This window comes from Xenopus laevis, chromosome 9_10S, assembly GCF_017654675.1.
Source record: "Xenopus laevis strain J_2021 chromosome 9_10S, Xenopus_laevis_v10.1, whole genome shotgun sequence".
Taxonomy (NCBI): domain Eukaryota; kingdom Metazoa; phylum Chordata; class Amphibia; order Anura; family Pipidae; genus Xenopus; species Xenopus laevis.
In genome coordinates this window covers 32557982-32577293 of record NC_054388.1, presented here as the reverse complement: position 1 = coordinate 32577293, position 19312 = coordinate 32557982, and the positions used below count along the sequence as shown (strand labels likewise).

At 39.4% G+C, this 19312-nt stretch overlaps 1 protein-coding gene across 3 annotated transcripts in view; it reads right to left on the bottom strand.

The window, feature by feature from the left end:
- Positions 1 to 2069: 2069 nt before the first annotated feature.
- The window catches only part of tgm5.S (transglutaminase 5 S homeolog), a 30788-nt gene continuing 13545 nt past the window's right edge, over positions 2070 to 19312 (bottom strand). The window contains exons 6-14 of one of the 3 annotated variants that reach the window (XM_018237713.2): positions 18158 to 18286; positions 12114 to 12291; positions 11716 to 11854; positions 9881 to 9984; positions 9165 to 9404; positions 8209 to 8619; positions 6548 to 6708; positions 3905 to 4038; positions 2070 to 2849 (exon numbers count right to left, since the gene is read on the bottom strand). In XM_018237713.2, coding sequence (XP_018093202.1) covers positions 2702 to 2849; positions 3905 to 4038; positions 6548 to 6708; positions 8209 to 8619; positions 9165 to 9404; positions 9881 to 9984; positions 11716 to 11854; positions 12114 to 12291; positions 18158 to 18286 — 1644 coding nt within the window. In that variant the 3' untranslated portion in view covers positions 2070 to 2701. The remainder of the gene's footprint in view (positions 2850 to 3904; positions 4039 to 6547; positions 6709 to 8208; positions 8620 to 9164; positions 9405 to 9880; positions 9985 to 11715; positions 11855 to 12113; positions 12292 to 18157; positions 18287 to 19312) is intronic. The other 2 variants (XM_041578279.1, XR_005964545.1) reach the window with 2 other exon arrangements.

The window sequence follows — 19312 nt, the reverse complement described above, 5'->3', positions numbered from 1 at the left end:
TTATTCTAATGTTGCAACATCTATTCCGATTTTCGGAATCTTCTATGGCCCTCCGGAGCATATAGATCTGTAGATCTTGGTTGGTAACTCTACTATTTGTTTTGTCGTGTAGATCTGTCTGTGCAGTTTCTAAAGACGTCAGCTTACCAGAGAGATTGGTCAGTTCTGCCTGAAGGACCGACACCTCTTATAGAAGTTTTGATATACTTCAGTAGCTGGGACAGATCGGATTTATTCGGTAAGTCAGCAAACAGCGTTTGAAGGGCTGGAGAATCAGAGGCATTGCTATTTAAGTCGGTGGTGAGGCCTTGGGCTACCTCATCCGCCATATTGGAATCCACGCACCTCTCTGCCTCTTCATTTGGTTTCTCGAAAAACTGTTCAATATCTCGGTTATGCTTCACTCCCGGTGTTTTACGGAGTGGTGCCAATGGATAAGGCTTTCTGATTTTCCCCATTTTGATGATTTACAGTCGAGTTTGGTATAAGGGTATACTGAAGCTCCAAACAACACGTCTTATTCAGTGCACCATCATGTCACGCAGGGTGTGGCGTTTTGACTTAAATGACTGTGTCACAGGAGGTACTTTTAAATTTTCAATGAATGCTAAAGATTATTAATATTTGAAGAAGAGAGCGGGGTTGTTATTAAAAACTCTATTCTCTGTTCAATAATGTGTATATCTATTGTGGTGAGGTCACTACTAGAATACCTGGGAAAGTCCAGGATGGAGCTTATTTAAGCCCCAGGTTCCTAACAGAGTGGTTCCGGGACTGCTAGTCCAGCCCGGGTGTTTTGAGTTGTACTGAGGTATTTCAGGTGGTTAATTAAAGAGGCACCTCAAGCCAGAGTGGAGAGTTCCTGGCTGGGGAAAATACACAGGAAAGCTGCTTGTGTGAGAGGGCTTGAAATCACCAAAAGGTTTGGGATTTTATATATACCTGTTTGTTCTTTGTTTTGGGGAGACAGGCGGTAGGCCTTCTCCTGGTTAGTTAGGAAAACTGACCTGTATTAGTTAGAAGCCCATTAAGTGGCAAGGATTTTATTTTGAATTGTTTGTGTTGTTTATTTTCCTGCAAGAGACAATAAACTGCCAAAAAGAGACTACACTCTCATGAGTTGTGCTTGTGCCGTGGGCTGTGTTACCCCAGGAAAACTGATCCCAGCTACCCAAACTCTTACACATTTTTAAGGAAACATGTGCCATTTAGATAAGGCTGGTTTATGTTCTTGTAAATAAACCTTACAAACATTCTGTGCCTGAAGTCTTCATCAGTCATAATGGTTTTACCAGGAGAAAACTCCTCAAGGTGTCCCCTAATTCATCCCCTAACTCATAAGTCATTGAGATGTGCAAGATAGTCAGTTCTGGCAGGCATTAAATACGGGGCTTCCTTGTGCCCAACAACTCCATGCTCAGCATCTTGTTCTTTTGCCTTAATCCAGTTCATGGTGAAGTTCCTGTGTAAATTAACACTATGGGGTAAGTTATTCTGCTCAGTAGTGCTTTTGCATGTGTGTCTTTGTCTGTAATTGAGGCTCAGGAAGGTTGTCTCTTAACCATACTTTGAATCCATGAAGATACAGGTATACTAGGTCAACCTGTTGGGGCCACCTGTGTGGTTTTTTCAGGTAAGTTCCTGCCCAAGTTTCCATCTTCAAGTGATCCAAGGGCAACTGGCCTCCCAGGCCACTAGCCTTTGCTATAATTTTTTAAATTGTAGTAGGCCAATAAAGCGGTGTTACACTAAAAGCAGTAGATGCCGAGTATCTGCTGAAAACTATTCTGTATAAACCCTTCACTGAAACTGGAACCCCCTACTATTCAGGGAATTATCATCATAAACAGCGGCGTTTCAGGGTCTACTGCGCCCTCCACGCTATCAACTTTTAGCATTGGAGCAGGTCATGGGGTAACTGCCCACTCCATGCCACTTGAGGCAAGGTTCTCACATTGCCTCATGGCAGGAGTGGCCCTGATCATAAAGTGATGCTTGTTTCCTGTATGTCACCTGCTTATTTATATAACCATATATTTTTTTTAAAAGAACAAACATAAAAAACACAATTGCAAATACTTTGTTTATTTGGAAATGAGTAAATTAGAGGAAATGTCAAGAAAAAATCAGTTTGATCAACTTTTACTGGTAATTCAATCAACTTTTTTAGTAACACTTAATTTGGCCACCTAAAATTAATATTACAGGTTGGGGAACCTTCCACTCATTTCCTAATCCAGGAAAATTGGGAGATGGTTGCTTTTCCCCTTCTGACCTTAAACTAAAGTGAGATGGAAGCAGAGGATGGTTGCTGGTCTGCCTGATGTGGCAGAGCTGTGTTAAATAGACTTCAGAATCCTAGAAAACCTCTTATCTGGTAGACATTGGATCATGAGAATTCTGGTTATATTGGGCCATATCTGTACAATAAAAAACAAACAAGCCATAAAAGACATAGAGGGGCTAAGAAGGAGAAATCCCAAATTAAATAGTCCAATATGGCCTTAGAATTTGCCCATCTCTGACCAAATTGGTTTCCCAGCTTGTTACAGAGTAATTTTCTACCCGGTATAGATTTTCACATGTAGGCAAGATCCATTAATCCCTTCTCCAAGACATTGTTTCCTTTGGTGTGTTAAATTGCTTACACTTCGGTTTCTCCAGTTAGACCTCCATGATGGCTTCTTCAAAAAGTCCAGGCTTAAGGTTTAACAACCACACTCTTAAAACCTTTGAGTCCATTGAAGCGGTTGCTGCTGATGTTCACCTGTAGCTGTTTGTAACCCACTTTGCACGGAACAACTTCAAACGACACAACTGCCTTCTGTCCTGGCTTCATGGTGCCCATGCTAAGTGTCAACCAATGAAACAATAGAGAATAAAACTCACTGTAGAAGTTGCTGTGTTCACCATAAAATATAAACATATAGGGCCTATTTATGAAGCTGTGTAAAATAATTTACTCCTAAATAATGATGCAAAAAGTGTTTTACAACAATACAAAGGTTTTGTGTCCTATTTGGAGGTGAGATTTAGGTAGTCCCATGTATGGTTGAGACTCTGAATTGTTCGATTTGAAGTCGAAGGTCGTAGTCGAAGGTCGAAGCAGCCTATTCGATGGTCGAAGTAGCTATATTCGACCATTCGAAATTCAAACTTTTTTTCCTCTATTCCTTCACTCAAACTAAGTAAATGGGCTCCTATGAGTTTAAAAGTCATAATTATGAGATTAAAAGTCATAATTATGAGATTTAAAATCATAATTATGAGATTAAGGGGCATATTTATCAAGGGTCGAATTTCGATTGGAAAAAGCTTCGAAATTTGATTTCAAAAATACCAAACTAAATTAAGTCGAAGTTTTTTTCAAATAGTTCGAATCAATGGAATAGCGCATTCGATCAAATTCTATTTGAAGTTTTTCCCCAAAAAAACTTTGATTTTTCAAAGCCCACCAATTGACTCCACATAGGTTCTAGGAGGTCCCCCATAGGCTAAAACAGCAATTCAGCAGGTTTTAGGTGGCAAATGGCCGAAGTCGAATTTTTAAAGAGACAGTACATGATAAATTTAGATTTTTGAATTTTCGAATTTGGACTATTCCCTTGTGAATTAAGTCAGTGCAAAGATATAATTTATATCAAATTGCTGTGAGAGCCAGAGGCATTGAGACCAATCTTAACACTAAAAACAAAAAAAATGTTAAGATTGCACCATATCGTACAATACACCATCATCCATCTACTGTACATCTGAGGTGCCCTGTAATGAGTTTTGAGAGTCTTTAAGTAATCCCATGCTATACCTCAAACTGGACACAGGAACTGTAAATACCTCAACTTAAGGCTAACTTTATTCCATTATATTGAGTTATCAATTGCCAAAATTACCAACGTGCACTTACTTTAATTTCACTTGTTTTTTCAGCAAACCACTGCCCTGAACTAGGACCTGACAGTCACGTATCTCCTCATTAATGGGGTTGGAAAAGGAGATCTCTACTTTACATGGTCTGTCCACAGCAGCAGGTCCAAGGAACTGGAAAATAAGGAGAATCTCATTGTATTTCACTTGTTTGCTCACACCCCTACTAGTAAAGTAATTGCCACTTGGGTTCTAGGCTGCTTTTCCTACAAGCTTATTGTTAGTGCTGCTTATAGGAAAAGGATCATCTAGAGATGCCAGTCTGGATTTGAAGCTAGTCTGGACTTGGATTCAAAATAGGATCTAGCAAGAGGTGGTATGTTAGAGGTCAGCTGGAGCAAAATTACTGACAACTTGAATCAGACCTCCCACATAGAAACACACACTGTTTGTGTTGCTAATAAATCCCCTGAACACACACCTGCTTGCTCTCTACACGTGTAATCACCAGGTGGCACTATTTCTCTTTAGTTACAACGTTATGTTCATTCGGTTCATTTTGGATTTTTTGTATGTATGTATATATATATATATATATATATATATATATATATATATATATATATATATATATATATATATATATAATGCAGGGGACTGGTAAATACATCCCCATTTACTTTGCATTCCCCAAAAGATTGTGCCCAAAGTTGAACTTTAGTCTAAAGAGAAGGGAGTAATTTCCCAATTTCCTGGGTCATAGTATGACTTTTAGCTATCCCAAGTTTGTGTTAAAATATATAATGCCTGAGCCGTATGGTTTAGTGGGTTTCCGCCAGAGGCTTTTACCAGGGTTATTCGCCTGTAATCTCCTAGGTCAGTGCTGTCCAACTTCTGTGGTACCAAGGGGCAGGATTTTTCTGGTCTACATAGTGGAGGGCCGATAATGGAAGCAAGTGTTGACCACTCCCTGTTTTAAACCACACTCACTTTAAACCATATCCATGTTATCACAAGAATGGTCAATGTCCACATTAATGGTGGTAGCACACCAAAAAACCAAATGGTTGGTGATCACTTCAGGGATATAACTCAACACTTACAGTATATGGGAAAATGTTTAGTCATACTCTTAAATATACCCTAAACATATCCTTAAAGGGCATGTAAAGTCTAAAATAGAATAAGGCTAGAAATGCTGTATTTTGTATACTAAATATAAACATGAACTTACTGCACCACAAGCCTAATCAAACAAATAATTTATACTTTCAAAGTAGGCTACAGGGGGTCACCATCCTGTAACTTTGTTAAACATCTTTGCAAGACTAAGACTGTGCACATGCTCGGTGTGGTCTGGGCTGCTTAGGGATCGTCATAAACAAAGCTGCTTGGCTGGGAATAAGGTGGGGACTCCCCCTGCTGTTCATAACTATGATTGTTTCCCTGCTCAGCAGTTAGGGACCGTCTGACAATTCCTATCCACAGCAGTAAATGAAGGGAGAATTTCACTGCATACAGTCAGGTTTCTTATAAAAATGTTACACATTTTTTAATTAAAGTATACTGGAGATAGGTTTCTTTTTCATTACATGCCCTTTAAATCCATATGTCTCATCCACCCCTATAGATAACACAGCTCCCCCAGCACATTATTACACATCTCATCTTAGAGGTCCCTAACAACTAAATGCTAACAAACCCCCAGACCAATCTCTACCAAGCTCATGAGTATGACACACACAGGGAATATAGGGCAGTCAAAGTATGGCACACACAGGGAGCATAGGGAAGGCAGAATACACTACGAGACAGGGAAACCTATCAGGACCACTCTAAGATGAACAGTTCATAATCAGTCTGGGTTTGAACAACACAGGTGTCACAGGTGTGAACAATGCAGGGGGGATTACAGGTGTGAACAATGCAGGAGTTTACTGTGTGAATTTGAGAATTAAACAATGCAGGGGCCAGTATATCACAGTATTTCTACATTTTTAAGATTAAACAAGGTAAGGAATCACAGCAGGCAGACTTTCATGTGGGGGGGGGGCACACAAGGGGAGCCAGCCAGTTGGATAGCACTGCTATAGACGGATTTGAGTCTCCCATAGAGCCAAAAGTAGCCAGGACTAGTAAGGGGTAGCTAGGAGAGAAAGCCAGAATAGGGCTACCTATATTGAGCAGCTTTTGGCTCCATTGAGGAGTTATAGAAGGGATTAGATCACAAAGGCATTGTTGTTTAGACAGGGAACCAGAGACAGAGCAATAGGAACTGAGATAGCGCCCTCCTTGGTTTCCCATAAGAAATGTCCCCAGAGGAAACAGGAGTCACTTTGGGTCGACTGATATTCCCCTCTCAAGCCCTATTAGAAAGAAAAATCCACAATCAGTCTGCATTGTCAGTATATGATGCCTATTAAAATTTGGTTGTCTTCTGTATCGTTGTTCTATTCCCCCATGTGGATTGCTGCTAATACAGTAAATCAATTCAGTTGATTTACTGTATTTACTGGCGCCAGTTCTTTATTTATACCATTACCTGATTACAGTGGGAAATATCCTGCCTTTACTCTATTGCAAGGGCTTACTCTCTGAGAATTAAGGTCTCATCCATGGCATATATTGGAGTACAGCTATAGGTTAGAGATATATATATATTAAAAACCCAACAAAAACTTACATTAATAGCTACTGTAGGTAAAGCCAAATTAACATCTTTTTCCACTAAAACCTTCTCCCAGGTAATGCTCTGTTCTCCAATTGCAATAAATCGTATCAAATTATTGTCTTCTAAGAAGGGTCCATACTTTGCATAAGGGATTTTGAATAAAAGAATTTTCTCTGTAAAGGAGAATACTGCAAGTAAGTTACATTCTTACCAACAGCTGTAAAACATTACAGTCAGATGTTTTTATACATGTCCTACAACAAAGTATAAAAAAGGAAAGGGTCTTTTATAACTGCTGCACAGTCCAAATTCTGACAATTCCCCATTTTTTTCATCACAATGCATTTCTTCAGCCTGCAATTGCCCACAATGTGTTAACGTTTGATGCAAATTGGGTAGAAGTTGCATCAAGCATTTTCAGATTTTTTCTGACTATTTAAATGAAAAAAGTCCAAACAAACTAGAATCCACAATTAGACCTTATTTATTATTTAAAAATCAGTGACAATACAAAGTAAAAGTCGAGCGAAAATCCGTATCATCCGATTTCGAATTGCTAGATTTTTTCGGGCTTTTTCAGATTTTTGCCCTAAAAGTCTGAAATGGTCATATTTTCAGGCTAATTTCAGCGCAGACTGCATAAACCTCCAAATACGATAAGGACCTCTCCTATTGACTTATATACTACATCGGGAGGTTTTAGATGCCGGATTTTCGGATTCAGACTTTTTCCATCCTCGGGATATAATAAAAATGTAAGGTTTTTTTTCCACTAAAAATTCTGAGGAGTTTTTGGCATTTGGACTTTAATAAATAACCCCTTAGATGTTGCATCAGTTCTGGAACACACTTTCAAAAGAGTATTCAATTAGCTAGATGCAAGTCTGGTGTGCCTATTGTTGCAACCTGCTGTGGGAACCCTGGAGCTGATGCCAGGTCCAGGGTTGTGGAACCTCTAGGATAACATTTATGTCAGTAGCACTTGTGCACCATTCATCAGGAGATTTACAATGGGCACAATTTATACCCATATGGAAGCTCAGGAGCATGGTAGGGCACTTAAGTGACATCAATAAGTGCTCTTCGTTGTGTCCATTTCTCTGTAAAATGACCCCACGAAAAATCTTTTAAGACAAAACTCTATGTTAAACATTCTGCTATTACAGCGTTTCTAGTAAAAATTAGAATTGGCTGGGGCTTATGGACCAGTTGGATGTCTGGGTCTGCCAAATTTTAATGCCAGCTGCCATTGAGTAGAACAGATCCAGCCATGAGCATTGAAATGGCAAGGGAATGGCTGTACATAGAACAACATTCTACAACTAATGTCAAGATAAGTACAGTACAACTTGTGGAAAATGGATCCTACTTCTTTGTTAAAAAATGTATCACTGTCATGTGCGGTTATGGTAGGTTACTATGGAAGTAGACTAGAACGCTTTGATATTAATCTTTCTCCTAGTTTATTCCCTTTTCCACCCAGCACAAGCTAGATAGAGCTGGAGGGAGGCATTTTCATCTTTTTAATGCCTCCCACTTCTCTCTCCTGATTCAGCTCAGAGAGATTATAGAGACTTTGGGGGTTCGAAGACCATCCCAAGGTGGATAATTTGTGTCCAAAATAAATTCTGTTAAGATTATCATAGTAACTCTGATAAAACACAATAGTTTACCTTCATGTGGACGCAGTTCTACATACACTGAGTCTTTCCAGAACTGTTGAGCTGGTTTTCCGTCATGTTTCAAAGCTTGGGCACTCAAGCTCAGCTTTAAAGTTTTGGCAGTGGAGATCAGATTTCCAGCCAGCAACACCAAACTGATGGTATCTCCAAGCTGGGGAGATTCAGTTAATTTAAACTTCAGCAACAATAAAGCCTCTCTCAGGGGGCGATTAAGGTTTGGATCTTGATTTCGAGGTGTGTATCCAGAGGATCCACCAGGGGAAGGAGTGATACCATTGGCTGATGTTTCATTAGCTCTGTTTATATTCTCATTCTCATTGCGGTTACTGTTTGGAATCATTGGACCTCCTTTGTGTAGTCGGCTCAGGGCCTTCTCAAACACCTTTCTTTCTTCAGCTGTTCCTAAATTTGAAAGCACACAAATAATAAAAGTTTGCAAGATTCTAGAAGAGTAGTAAATGGTGAGTGTTTTCTGGACTATTTGCTGCCCTTTAAAGCTGGCATAAAAATGGTACTATGATCTCATCTATCTATCTATCTATCTATCTATCTATCTATCTATCTATCTATCTATCTATCTATCTATCTATATATAGGAATTCTATATTTATATATGTAAAAAATATATACTGTATATATTTATGGATAGGGTGAACCATGCAAGGTTTCTTCATGTCTGAGAGACACATGGTCAGAGAGGTAGAGTCCTATGGCATTTGCCACCCAGTGGCACTTGCATACCTCTGAGCCTTGAACCGCAGAACCAATAGTGATCGGTGTACTGGATATAGAGCAATGTTTTTTCACATACTGGTGGCATAGAGGGACATACGTGGGGCAGATAAGTTGCATGACCTGAATTGTCCCCATATTATGTATTATATGTGACAAAAAGGGTGGCAATTCCCTTCTATGCTGGGTAATCTCATTTGTTCAGCTGTTAATACCTTCTTCATACTTATATTGATGGGTCACATCTTCACGCTCATCACTGCCGGCACGTTTTGTGCTGATCTTGTTGCCAACTAAATGTGGGTCACAGTTGCTCTTTTCATTTCCTTTTCTGGTGACTACCGAGGACACACAGTCTGCATTCACCATTGCAAACACAAACGGAGCATCATAGTTGAGGTGTACCTCTCCCTCTCGGATAGCTTTAACTGAAGCAGGACCACAGACAAAGATCCCTAAGGTAATGAGAAATAATTTGAATATTATCACATGTCAAGTGTTATGCATTTGGCATGCCTGCATTTGAGCTGCCCTCCCTTTGTAAGGCCCCAGGCTGAGGGGCAAGTGGGAACTGATCCTTAAAGGAAAAGTAACATCAACAAATTAAAATGCTTAAAAGTAGTGATGATATCATTCACTGTTGCCCTGCACTGGTAAAACTGATCTGTTTGCTTCAGAAACACTACTATATAAACATTCATATAAACAAGCTGCTATGTAGCAATTGTGGAAATTTAAAAAAATTAAAAAAGGCTATATGACACAGGTTAAATAGTGGATAACAGATAACATCATTATGTTCTACAGAGTTTATCTGCTATATGCTCTGTAACCTGAGCCTTTTTCTCCTTTGATGTTACCGTTACTTTAAATGTTTTTGAGGAACTAATACAGTTTGCGGTGACCCTGGTGACAGTTCAGCAGTGCTTACCATTGCTTGCCTCCTGTGGAGTTGGGTCAAGGACCTGCCACCCTCCATATCCTGGAGGTAAGTCTCTCCGTGCCATCCAACATTCACACCACACATGGAAGTTCCTAAAGGAAGACAAATTAAGTTTGCTTTATAACAAATAAGACATCTAAATTAATTCTTCTGAAACATAGAATATGCTTTCTGAACTGGTTAAATAACTTTTGTTTTCAAAAAACCCCCAAATATTTTGAAAGTGGTATATACGTGTTACCTTTAATGTCAAACTATATAGGAATATTACACAACAAGATTTCTTGTTTAATTTGGAATCTCCATACTATGTCTATTAAAATAATTTAAACATTAAATACATCCAGTAGTATTTCAAGCATTTGCCACCAATTTGGATTCATGCAGCTTAATTAGGATCAAGTGCAATGTATTGCTTTGTTATTGCACAGAAAAATAATTTTTTTTTTTACATTTGGGATTATTGATTAAAATTGAGTCTATAAAAGATGGCCTAACCTTAATTTGAAACTTTCTGGATAATGGATTTCCAGATAACAGGTTAATTTGTATATTGTGGTGCCATTTTACTTCCTATAGCGGTCATTAGAAAAGCTTGTGTAATGCTAACAAGGAACTCAAGGAGGCAGCTAGTAAGTACCTTTCAGTGAACAAAGTCACCCCTGATGATACTGGTCTTCACCAACACCCTTTTGGAGCCCCGGACTTCTGTTGCAGAATTGACAGGAAACCTGAACACATCGCATTACAGACAAGGAGGAAGCGGAATCTAAGTCAAGACCAGGCAAGGTTCAGGAAAGGCAGCACGGATCAGAGTTGGGAACCAGGCAGGAGTCAAAACCAGAAAATCAATCACGAACAAAGCTTAGGCAGGAACAGGAGTGCACAGAAGCCAGTTTGGGCACGGAGGAAAGGGGCAAAGAGCTATTTAATGAGCAAAGGACCAATGGGAGAGAAAGTAAGCTTGATTGGCAAGAAAGGGAACCAATGAGCACAACAGATGCACAATTAGCATCAAACAGACGCAGGTGCCATTTCCTAATTAGCAGGAAGCGCCAGGTGCGCATGCGCCCAACTATAACATGATGGACGTGTATTCGCCAGGCAAGCATGCGCAGAAACAAGATGCGCCGGAAGAGCTTATGGCGGAAGTACCCCAACCAGAACCCGATGGTCAGCAGGTCTGCAGGTAAGCATAGACAGGCGACCGGCGGGGTGGGTTACAGCTCTGACCTTCTAAACTACTCCTCCCACCCTGCCAGGTGTGAGGTAAATCTTAATACTTTCTGCCTATTGTTTTAATTATGAATGTTTTTCATATTCCTTGAGCTAAACAGGTCCAACTGTGAACCTAAGGCTATCTCATAGTTGATCCTTGTGACATTGATAATTAGAATACTATTATACTGTACATCCCTCTCCCTTCCTTCCTCCTTTGTTGTGACTGTTATGTTAGCGGGAGTCCAATATACAGCTGGATTTTCTGTGCATTAGGAATCTAATTATCCACCTTGCAAGGACCAAACATGGAGTAGCTCAAGAAATAACAAAACATACATTATTAAACAATTTTGATTTTGATCAAACAACAGACAAAATGTATGTTCATCACATGCCCTATTCATTGCACTCATGTTGAACAAGGAGATACTGCCCCTTCTTGACATACATGCACCAGTTTTCAAGTCATCTGACTGACCTATATGAATAGAAAAGGCAAAGAGGAAAATATGGAGGTCCTAAACAATAAAAACGTAAGAACGGCTCTTAGATCTTCAGTTACCCAAGACAGACAATCCTTTAATCTTAAACTGATGTCTCACCAAATGCTGTCTTTTTTTTCTTTATTCAGTTTATTTCCAGTTAAATCATAGTATTCATCAATCAGCAGATTCTGGTCTGTGTCATGAGCCGAGTCAAAATTTGTTACAACTCGGGTTGGGATTCCTAAACTTCTCATCACTAGGAATGAGAGAAGAACAGTTAGAACATTATGGAATATAAGATGACTTTCCACAGACGAGCAATGACATTCTTCAAACATGTTGGTTTATTCTGTGGCCCAAAATAATTGGGAAAAATATAAAAATATCTGACTAAAATGGAAAGGATGTATCTCAATGGAAAAATGGCATTTGCCTATTTTGAAATACTATGTTTATTTCCTGCACATTTTATTTTTTCTTTCACCTTATCATAATCCAATTGTCATTCCCATTACCTGTGCACATGATAGCAGCAAACACCCAGCACTGTCCATATTTCACCGGCTGACAGTCACTTTTAAACCATTGTCTTAAAATGAGTACACTCCCATTCCAGGCAGACGGGGAGACTCCACCTGTATAGTCCCCAGACCAGTTACCTTGTAACACCCCATTGTCATCATTACTGTTGATCTGTAAATAAATAGAGAATGGACAACAGAAGAAAAATATAAAAAAGAAGAGCATCATCCAAAAATAAACAAATACATATATGGAATTAATTTTCAATGCAATACTTTGTGTATTTAATAATCACTTCAACCTTGTATTCTTACTTTCCTCTTAAACAGCTGCACCATCATCACTAAGATGGGAAAGAGTATGTAGCAACTGGAAAAATCACAACATTTCTCTAAAACCCTATATCCTTCTTCCTTCCATAAGCCAGCAGGTTGAATCACAGCATAGAGTTGGAGCCTCGTGCATTTGTTGGTTTGCTGATGACTACAAACAATGCGGCTATGAGTCTATAATATTACTGTAGATCAGTGTTGTCCAAGTTCTGTGGTACGAGGGCCAAAATTTTTCTGGCCTATGTGGTGGAGGGCTGATAATGGAAGTCAGTGTTGGCCACTCCCCTTTTAAACCACACCCATTGTAAACCACACCCATATTACCACAATAACTTTTAAAATCATATCCACATTAACGGTGGTAACACACCAAAAAACCAAATGGTTGGTGCTCACTGCAGGGAAATCCCTCATCACTCATATGTGAAAAATTGAAGTCATGTTAAAACATAACCTTAAATCCATATTCCTCATCCTCCCCTGTGGATAATACAACAACCCCCCCAACACATGATTAAACATCTTAGGGGCCCTTAACAACAATTTCCCAATGCTAATAACCCCAAGAACAAACCCCTAACAGGCTTACATTCCACACGTAGCATAGGGCAAGCAGAGAATGGCACACACAAGCAGCACTGGGCAAGCAGAGAATGGCACACACAGGGAGGCAGGGTCGCGCCAAGGTATTTTTGCACCCTAGGCAAAGGCTTCAATCAGTGCCCCCCACCCAGTCCTGCATTACCATTTCCCACCTTACCAGTCATATAGCCCCCTGTACCTGTGCCAGCACCTATAATATTGCCTCCATTTGTACCTATGCCAATGGAAGTCAATACCTCAGATTGGCCCCAATCTGTACCTGTGCCAGCATAAGCCAAAACATCCATCATATTTTTACCCCCAATCTGTACCTATGCCAGCGGCAACCAAAAGAATCTATCATATTGCCCCAATTTGTATCTGTTCCAGCAGTAGCCAATATCCAAAAATCCATCATATTGCCCTCAAACATCAGCAGCCACCATATTGCCCCATGTACCTGAGCCAGCAGCAGCCAATCCCTTATATTGCCCCCAATCTGTACCTGTGCCAGCATCGGCCAAAAAATCCACACTATTGCCTCCATATATATACTTGTGCCAGCAGCAGCCAAATATCCATCATATCATCTGTTTACCTGTGCAAGTAGCAGCCAAGATATTGCCCACAAATATGTACCTGTGCCAGCAGCTGCCAAAAGGGAGCTGGGGAGTGATTCTGTCTGGAACAGGAGGTTTATAAAGTTAAAAAACTAATACTACTACTACAGTGCCTCTCTGCCTGCCCCTAGTTCCAGCCCTGCAGGCAGGGAAGGCAGAACAGAGCAGGAGACAAGGAAAGCTATCATTCTAATATGTACTACATACAGTGATCACAGTGCTGGTGCCCCATTAGCATTATGAATAAAGTGTGAACAGGTGAACAATGTGGACAGTTTCAGTCTGGTTCTCAGGTGTGAACAGTACAGGCCTATAGGATATAAACAATAGAGGTGTCACAAGTGTGAACAATACAGGGGGATCACAGGTGTGATACAGGGGATTAGAGTCTGAATTTGAGATTTAAACAATACAGGGTGCAGTTTATCTCTACAGTGATACCTTTTAAAGCTTACATATGGTAAACAGACACAGCATCTGGGGGGCCAAAGAAGGGGGGTTGCCAGTTGGACAGCCCTGCTGTAGATGATAATTATAAATCATATCAAAATATTTTTTGTGTGTTTTTTTTCACAATATCTTGTTATATACAGCATAAGCAAATAGCATTCTGTAATTGCTGAACAAATGATGTGGTTAATATCCCACATGTATCCAGCCATGTAGAAGACACTGAACAGGCCTTCCCCGCCAGAGACTCTTCAGTCCATAATGAACACTGCTGCCAGGTTTATACACCTCAGCAACCACTCCTCCTCTGCCAATCCCTGCACTAGCTTCCTCTGCCTTTCAGAATAAAATTCAAACTAATGACCCCAGGGCCAGAGGGGCCCCCCGCTCTTGTGGACCCTACTGGTCCAGATCCGCACACTGTGGTTCCTCTTCTTGCCGCCAGCGTTCCGAAGATGGAGCTGAGGCCCAAAGAACCCGAGTACGTCCGCACGCACGGCACAGCAGCGGGGGGGGGGGGCCCTGAGACTGCAGCCCCTGTGGGCCTCAGGCTCCCCAGTCTGACCCTGAATGACCCTGACATTTAAAGAACTGCATAACTCTGCCCCTCCCTCCATCTCTGAACTCATCTCTAGATACACACCCAACTTCTTACTACTCTCCTCTACTGACTTGCTCCTCAGCCAGGGGTGCTTCGCCAATGAGGCAAGTTGAGGCTGTCGCCTCAGGCGGCAGTGCCGCACTAGGTACCAGGGGCAGCAAAAACGCTGCTCCTTGTACTTTAAGAGCGAATTTCCGGGGGAGGGGGGCAGCAGCAACTGCTGCTGCCTCAGGCGGAGGAGGGGCCAGGATCGCCCCTGTCCTCAGCTCCTATCTCATTACCTCCTCACACGTTCACATTCAAGACTTTGCAAGGGCTGCACCCCTCCTCTGGAATTCTCTCCCACAGTCTGTCCGACTTTCTCCCAAACTTTCTGCTTTCAAAAGATCTCCTAAAACACAATTATTTAGAGAAGCCTACCCTCATTCTGTTTAACTACCAAATGCAATACCATATGCTACATCTCTCACCTTCTTATTTCTGATTTTGCCCACTTTCACACCCTGGGGGTCATTTATAAAGTTTGCGCAGTGCATATTTTTCACAAATGGTTGTATTGCGCATGTTGAACGTTAATATATTGCACTGTTCTGCCCGTCTTTCCATTTTTTGCGAATTCGCAGTGCGAATACATTTTTGCAAATTGCGCGAAAATGAGACGGGAGTTTGCGCCAGCACATCCAATGTGCGAGATTGTTGTGCGCAAAAATAGCATTGACAGTAACTTAAATTCGCAGTTTGCAAAACTGTTTTGCAAATATTTTATCCGCCACCAAAGTTGTGGCGTAACTGAGTCGCAGAGTGAGCTCATAAATATTCGCAATTTGCGAATTGTGACATATTTAAAAAGCTGCTATAGACATTCGCATTGTGAAAAAAAATTCGTAATTCTGTTTGCACCCGCTTATTCCGCTTTATAAATATAACATGCACAGGGCAATTGTATTCACTTTGCGAATAAATCTGCCCTGCGCGAAGTTTATAAATGACCCCCCTTGTGTCTTATTCCCTTTCCCTTTATATTATAAACTGTTTTGCACAGGGCTTTCCTCAGCTTTTATGGTTGTTATGTATGTAATTCTGTATGTTATATGTATGTAATTCATGTGACTTCTCTGTATAAGCAAATACAAGTGTTCCTCTGCACTCAACCCATTATCAATATATTTAAGACAGAGACATTTTGTGCATACTGCTACTAAAAAATGCCTTACCCTTTAAACAAAACAGGGATTGTTTGTCCATATATTGCAATATATTTATGCTGACCAACTATGTCAACGTTATCCCATATCTCTGTATAAGAAGATATTCCAGAGCGCTGCGCAATATGTTGGCGCTCTAAAAATACATGTTAATTATCATAATAAGTGATCAGTATATTGGCTACATGCCTTTAAACTGAGAACACAGTGAGCATTTTATTCCATATGCCAGGAGCCATTATAAATCTGTTAGCTGCACATGCACTGTTGAATCAGTTGACTGCACAGAGCGATCTACATCTGAGCACCACATGCATTCCTTTGAGAACATCACAGTGAGGGATTAAAGACACAGTATCTGTGAATTGTTTATACTATTGCCTGAAAACAGTATTTTATAAAGTACAGTAATGCCTATTCAGTTTGCTTCTTAAAAGATTCTCTTCTTCAATATGTAGTGCAGTTTTAGGCTGCAGAGAATTTCAACTAAACTGATAAAAGCAATGGAGGATTTCAACTAGGAGTTGTTTTCTTTGGAGAAAAGACCTGAAAGGGGACATGATTACACTTTATAAATACATTAGAGGACATTATAGACAGATAGTCTGAGATCTTTTTTACATAGAAAAGATAAGAGAACGAGAGGCCCTCCTTTGGAATTGAGGAACTGAATTTTCATTATGAAGCAGAGAAAATGGTTCTTCAAGGTGAGGACAATGAGGTGGTGGAATTCCCTGCTAGGTGATGTTGTGTAGGCAGATTCTGTTAATGCCTTTAAGAATGGCTTGGAGTACTTGGAAAAACATAATATCACAAGATATTAAGAATCTGTAAGGCCTACAGTTAGTTTAGTAAATATTACCACTTTTAAGTTTGCTATGGATTCTGCCCGATGATTTCAGCAATGGTGTCAAATTAGGAGTAAGGAGAAATACTCCCTGGAAGGGATATCCCCACCATTCCAATCAATTGCATTTTTAACACTCAGATGACTCCAGGGCACCCAAAACTTAAAGGACAAGGAAAGGCACAGCTTTGGTCAACAGAGATGGGTGCCCAAGTCAAGCAACAGTAAAGAGTAAATGCTTTTTATTTGCTAAGGACTAAGTATTGCACTTATTATTAGATAATCCCTTGTTTGTTTGTTATTTCCTTTATACCCAGATACAGTACATACATAAAGATGCTAAAATAATTCTGCTTTAGGAAGTTGGTAGCACTTTTAAGTGAAATGAAATTTATTACAAGTGGATGTGGGCAATTAAATATGCATATTATTATTCCACTTACTGTGCCCATAATAAGCAGAAGTTAAAACTGTTAGGGAAAGCATTCCAGCCTCAGTTAGTGATGTTCGGGGCAAAACAGACACGTGGAAACGGAAAGGAAAAATCTTTTTTTCATCTTTTATTGGTGTATAAAGGCAGAAAGAATTTTGTGTAGAAAGAATATTGCCAGGTTGTTTAGTAATCACAATGAAGTCAAGTCCTTATTTTAAGAAAAATAGAAATTCCTAAAGAAGCAAATAACAGAGGCAAAGTTTGCAGTTGTAACAGAAACAGACCAGTTTAAAGCTAATTGCTGATTGGGTGCTGGGAATGATTTGATCAGGGTAAACTTTGGCCTTGTTAGTCTTAATCCAGTGACACACGTAACTAGATTTTAAGAAGAGAATTGCTATATAACTCAGGTTTCATTGATGTAGATGTTTTCACGTCCCTGCTTAGTATTTTAGTATGTGTGGTTGCCATTCAACATTTAGGAAGTTATTTACTAAAATCCTAACATTTTTCATTATTTGGACCAAACTCCCATCCACATTTCTACAGTATTTATAAAAAAATCTGGAGCGGGAAAAGACTCAATAAAATTAGTGAAAAATTTCCAAATTACGATTTTTTAGCAGCCTAGGGGTTTAATAAATCATGAAAAATGTGAGGTTTTTTTTCCTATGAAAAATTGTTTCCCCCTTTAAAAATCCGACCAGAAAAAAATCTGACTTATAACGCCCTATCGGTAACATAATTTTGTTTTTCTATAGAATGAAATATCAAATGAAAAAATACCTCCTTTTCCAGATTTTTTCAGTTGAACTTGAGTCAAGCAAAGAGAAATTATAGGTAGGGGCGCTCCAGCCAGCAATTTTCTGGGGGTGTGACTTCACTTCCGCAAACTGGGAGCACAGTTAGCTCTGTAGCTTTTTAGCTTTGATAAAAATTTTTCCACTTTAACAGAAAGAATACTTACCATAGCACAGATTACTCTGCTGATATATACAGGGTTATTCCTACATGCTAAATCTTTAAAAGCATCTTGAATGTAGTTTAAATTCTTGTCTAGAATCTTTAGACTGATATCCACAATGTCATCCTCAAACTAAAAGAAAAAAAAATCATTCATTAATGTGAAATTTTGGGGAAATGTTTGTAAAACAGTAAATAGTGTTGCTTATGGTTGGCCTTTCTTCTTCAATTAGCCTTATTTGGTATTTTTCTTTATTTCTCTTCATATTCTTCTTAAAGATTTATTTCTCCTCTATGAATGAATTGGTCTATCCAAGTTACATCTGGGGGAGAATGAGACTGTTGGGCCGAATCACTGGTCTGAGAGATGTTTTCCAAGAAAAATTTGATAGATGCTAGTTCACATTTATGGGCTTGCCTTTATGTTGGTATGCTGTATATTTTATGATAATACATTTGCCATTAAACCCTCTTGATTTGTTAAAGTGTATGCTCAAAGAAGTTTATCATTGACAAACACAGAAACCAAATCTGAATTGAGCAGGTTTTATATTTTTACTACATCATCATCGTCATCATTTTTACATCTTCAAACTGACTTGAAGCCTCTTCTGGGAAAATAGGGACGTTGGCAATAAACCATTTGGAGTATATGTGAAAGTCTGCATAAAACATGGCTTCTATTTTATAAAGGGGGTCTTAACCCAAAAAATAAATGAACACAAACTTACTCAGTTTCTCTGAGCGCTTCTGCAATTTAATTTCTATTTTGTTTGTGGTTTCTAATATATTTGTATTTTCGAATGTTAATACTATATTTTAGGCTTAAGTGGGAATTAGCAACCCAATGTGGTTAAAGGAACACAGGAAGTGCACAGACAGTCTTTATTTTGCACTTTTGAGCTGTAGCCTGGCTAGCAATGTAAAACTAAAACTGCATACTGATCTCAGACACCACTAAATATGGCATTCATATTTGGCCATCACATTATAAACCACTGTACATTATAAAAAATAATATACCCTGTAGTATAGTAAAAGTATATTAAGGGGCAGATTTATCAAGGGAATTTGAGGGAATTTTCAAAGTAAAAAAATTCGAAATTCAAAGTAATTTTTTTGGATACTTCGACCATCGAATAGAATTTACTTCGAATTC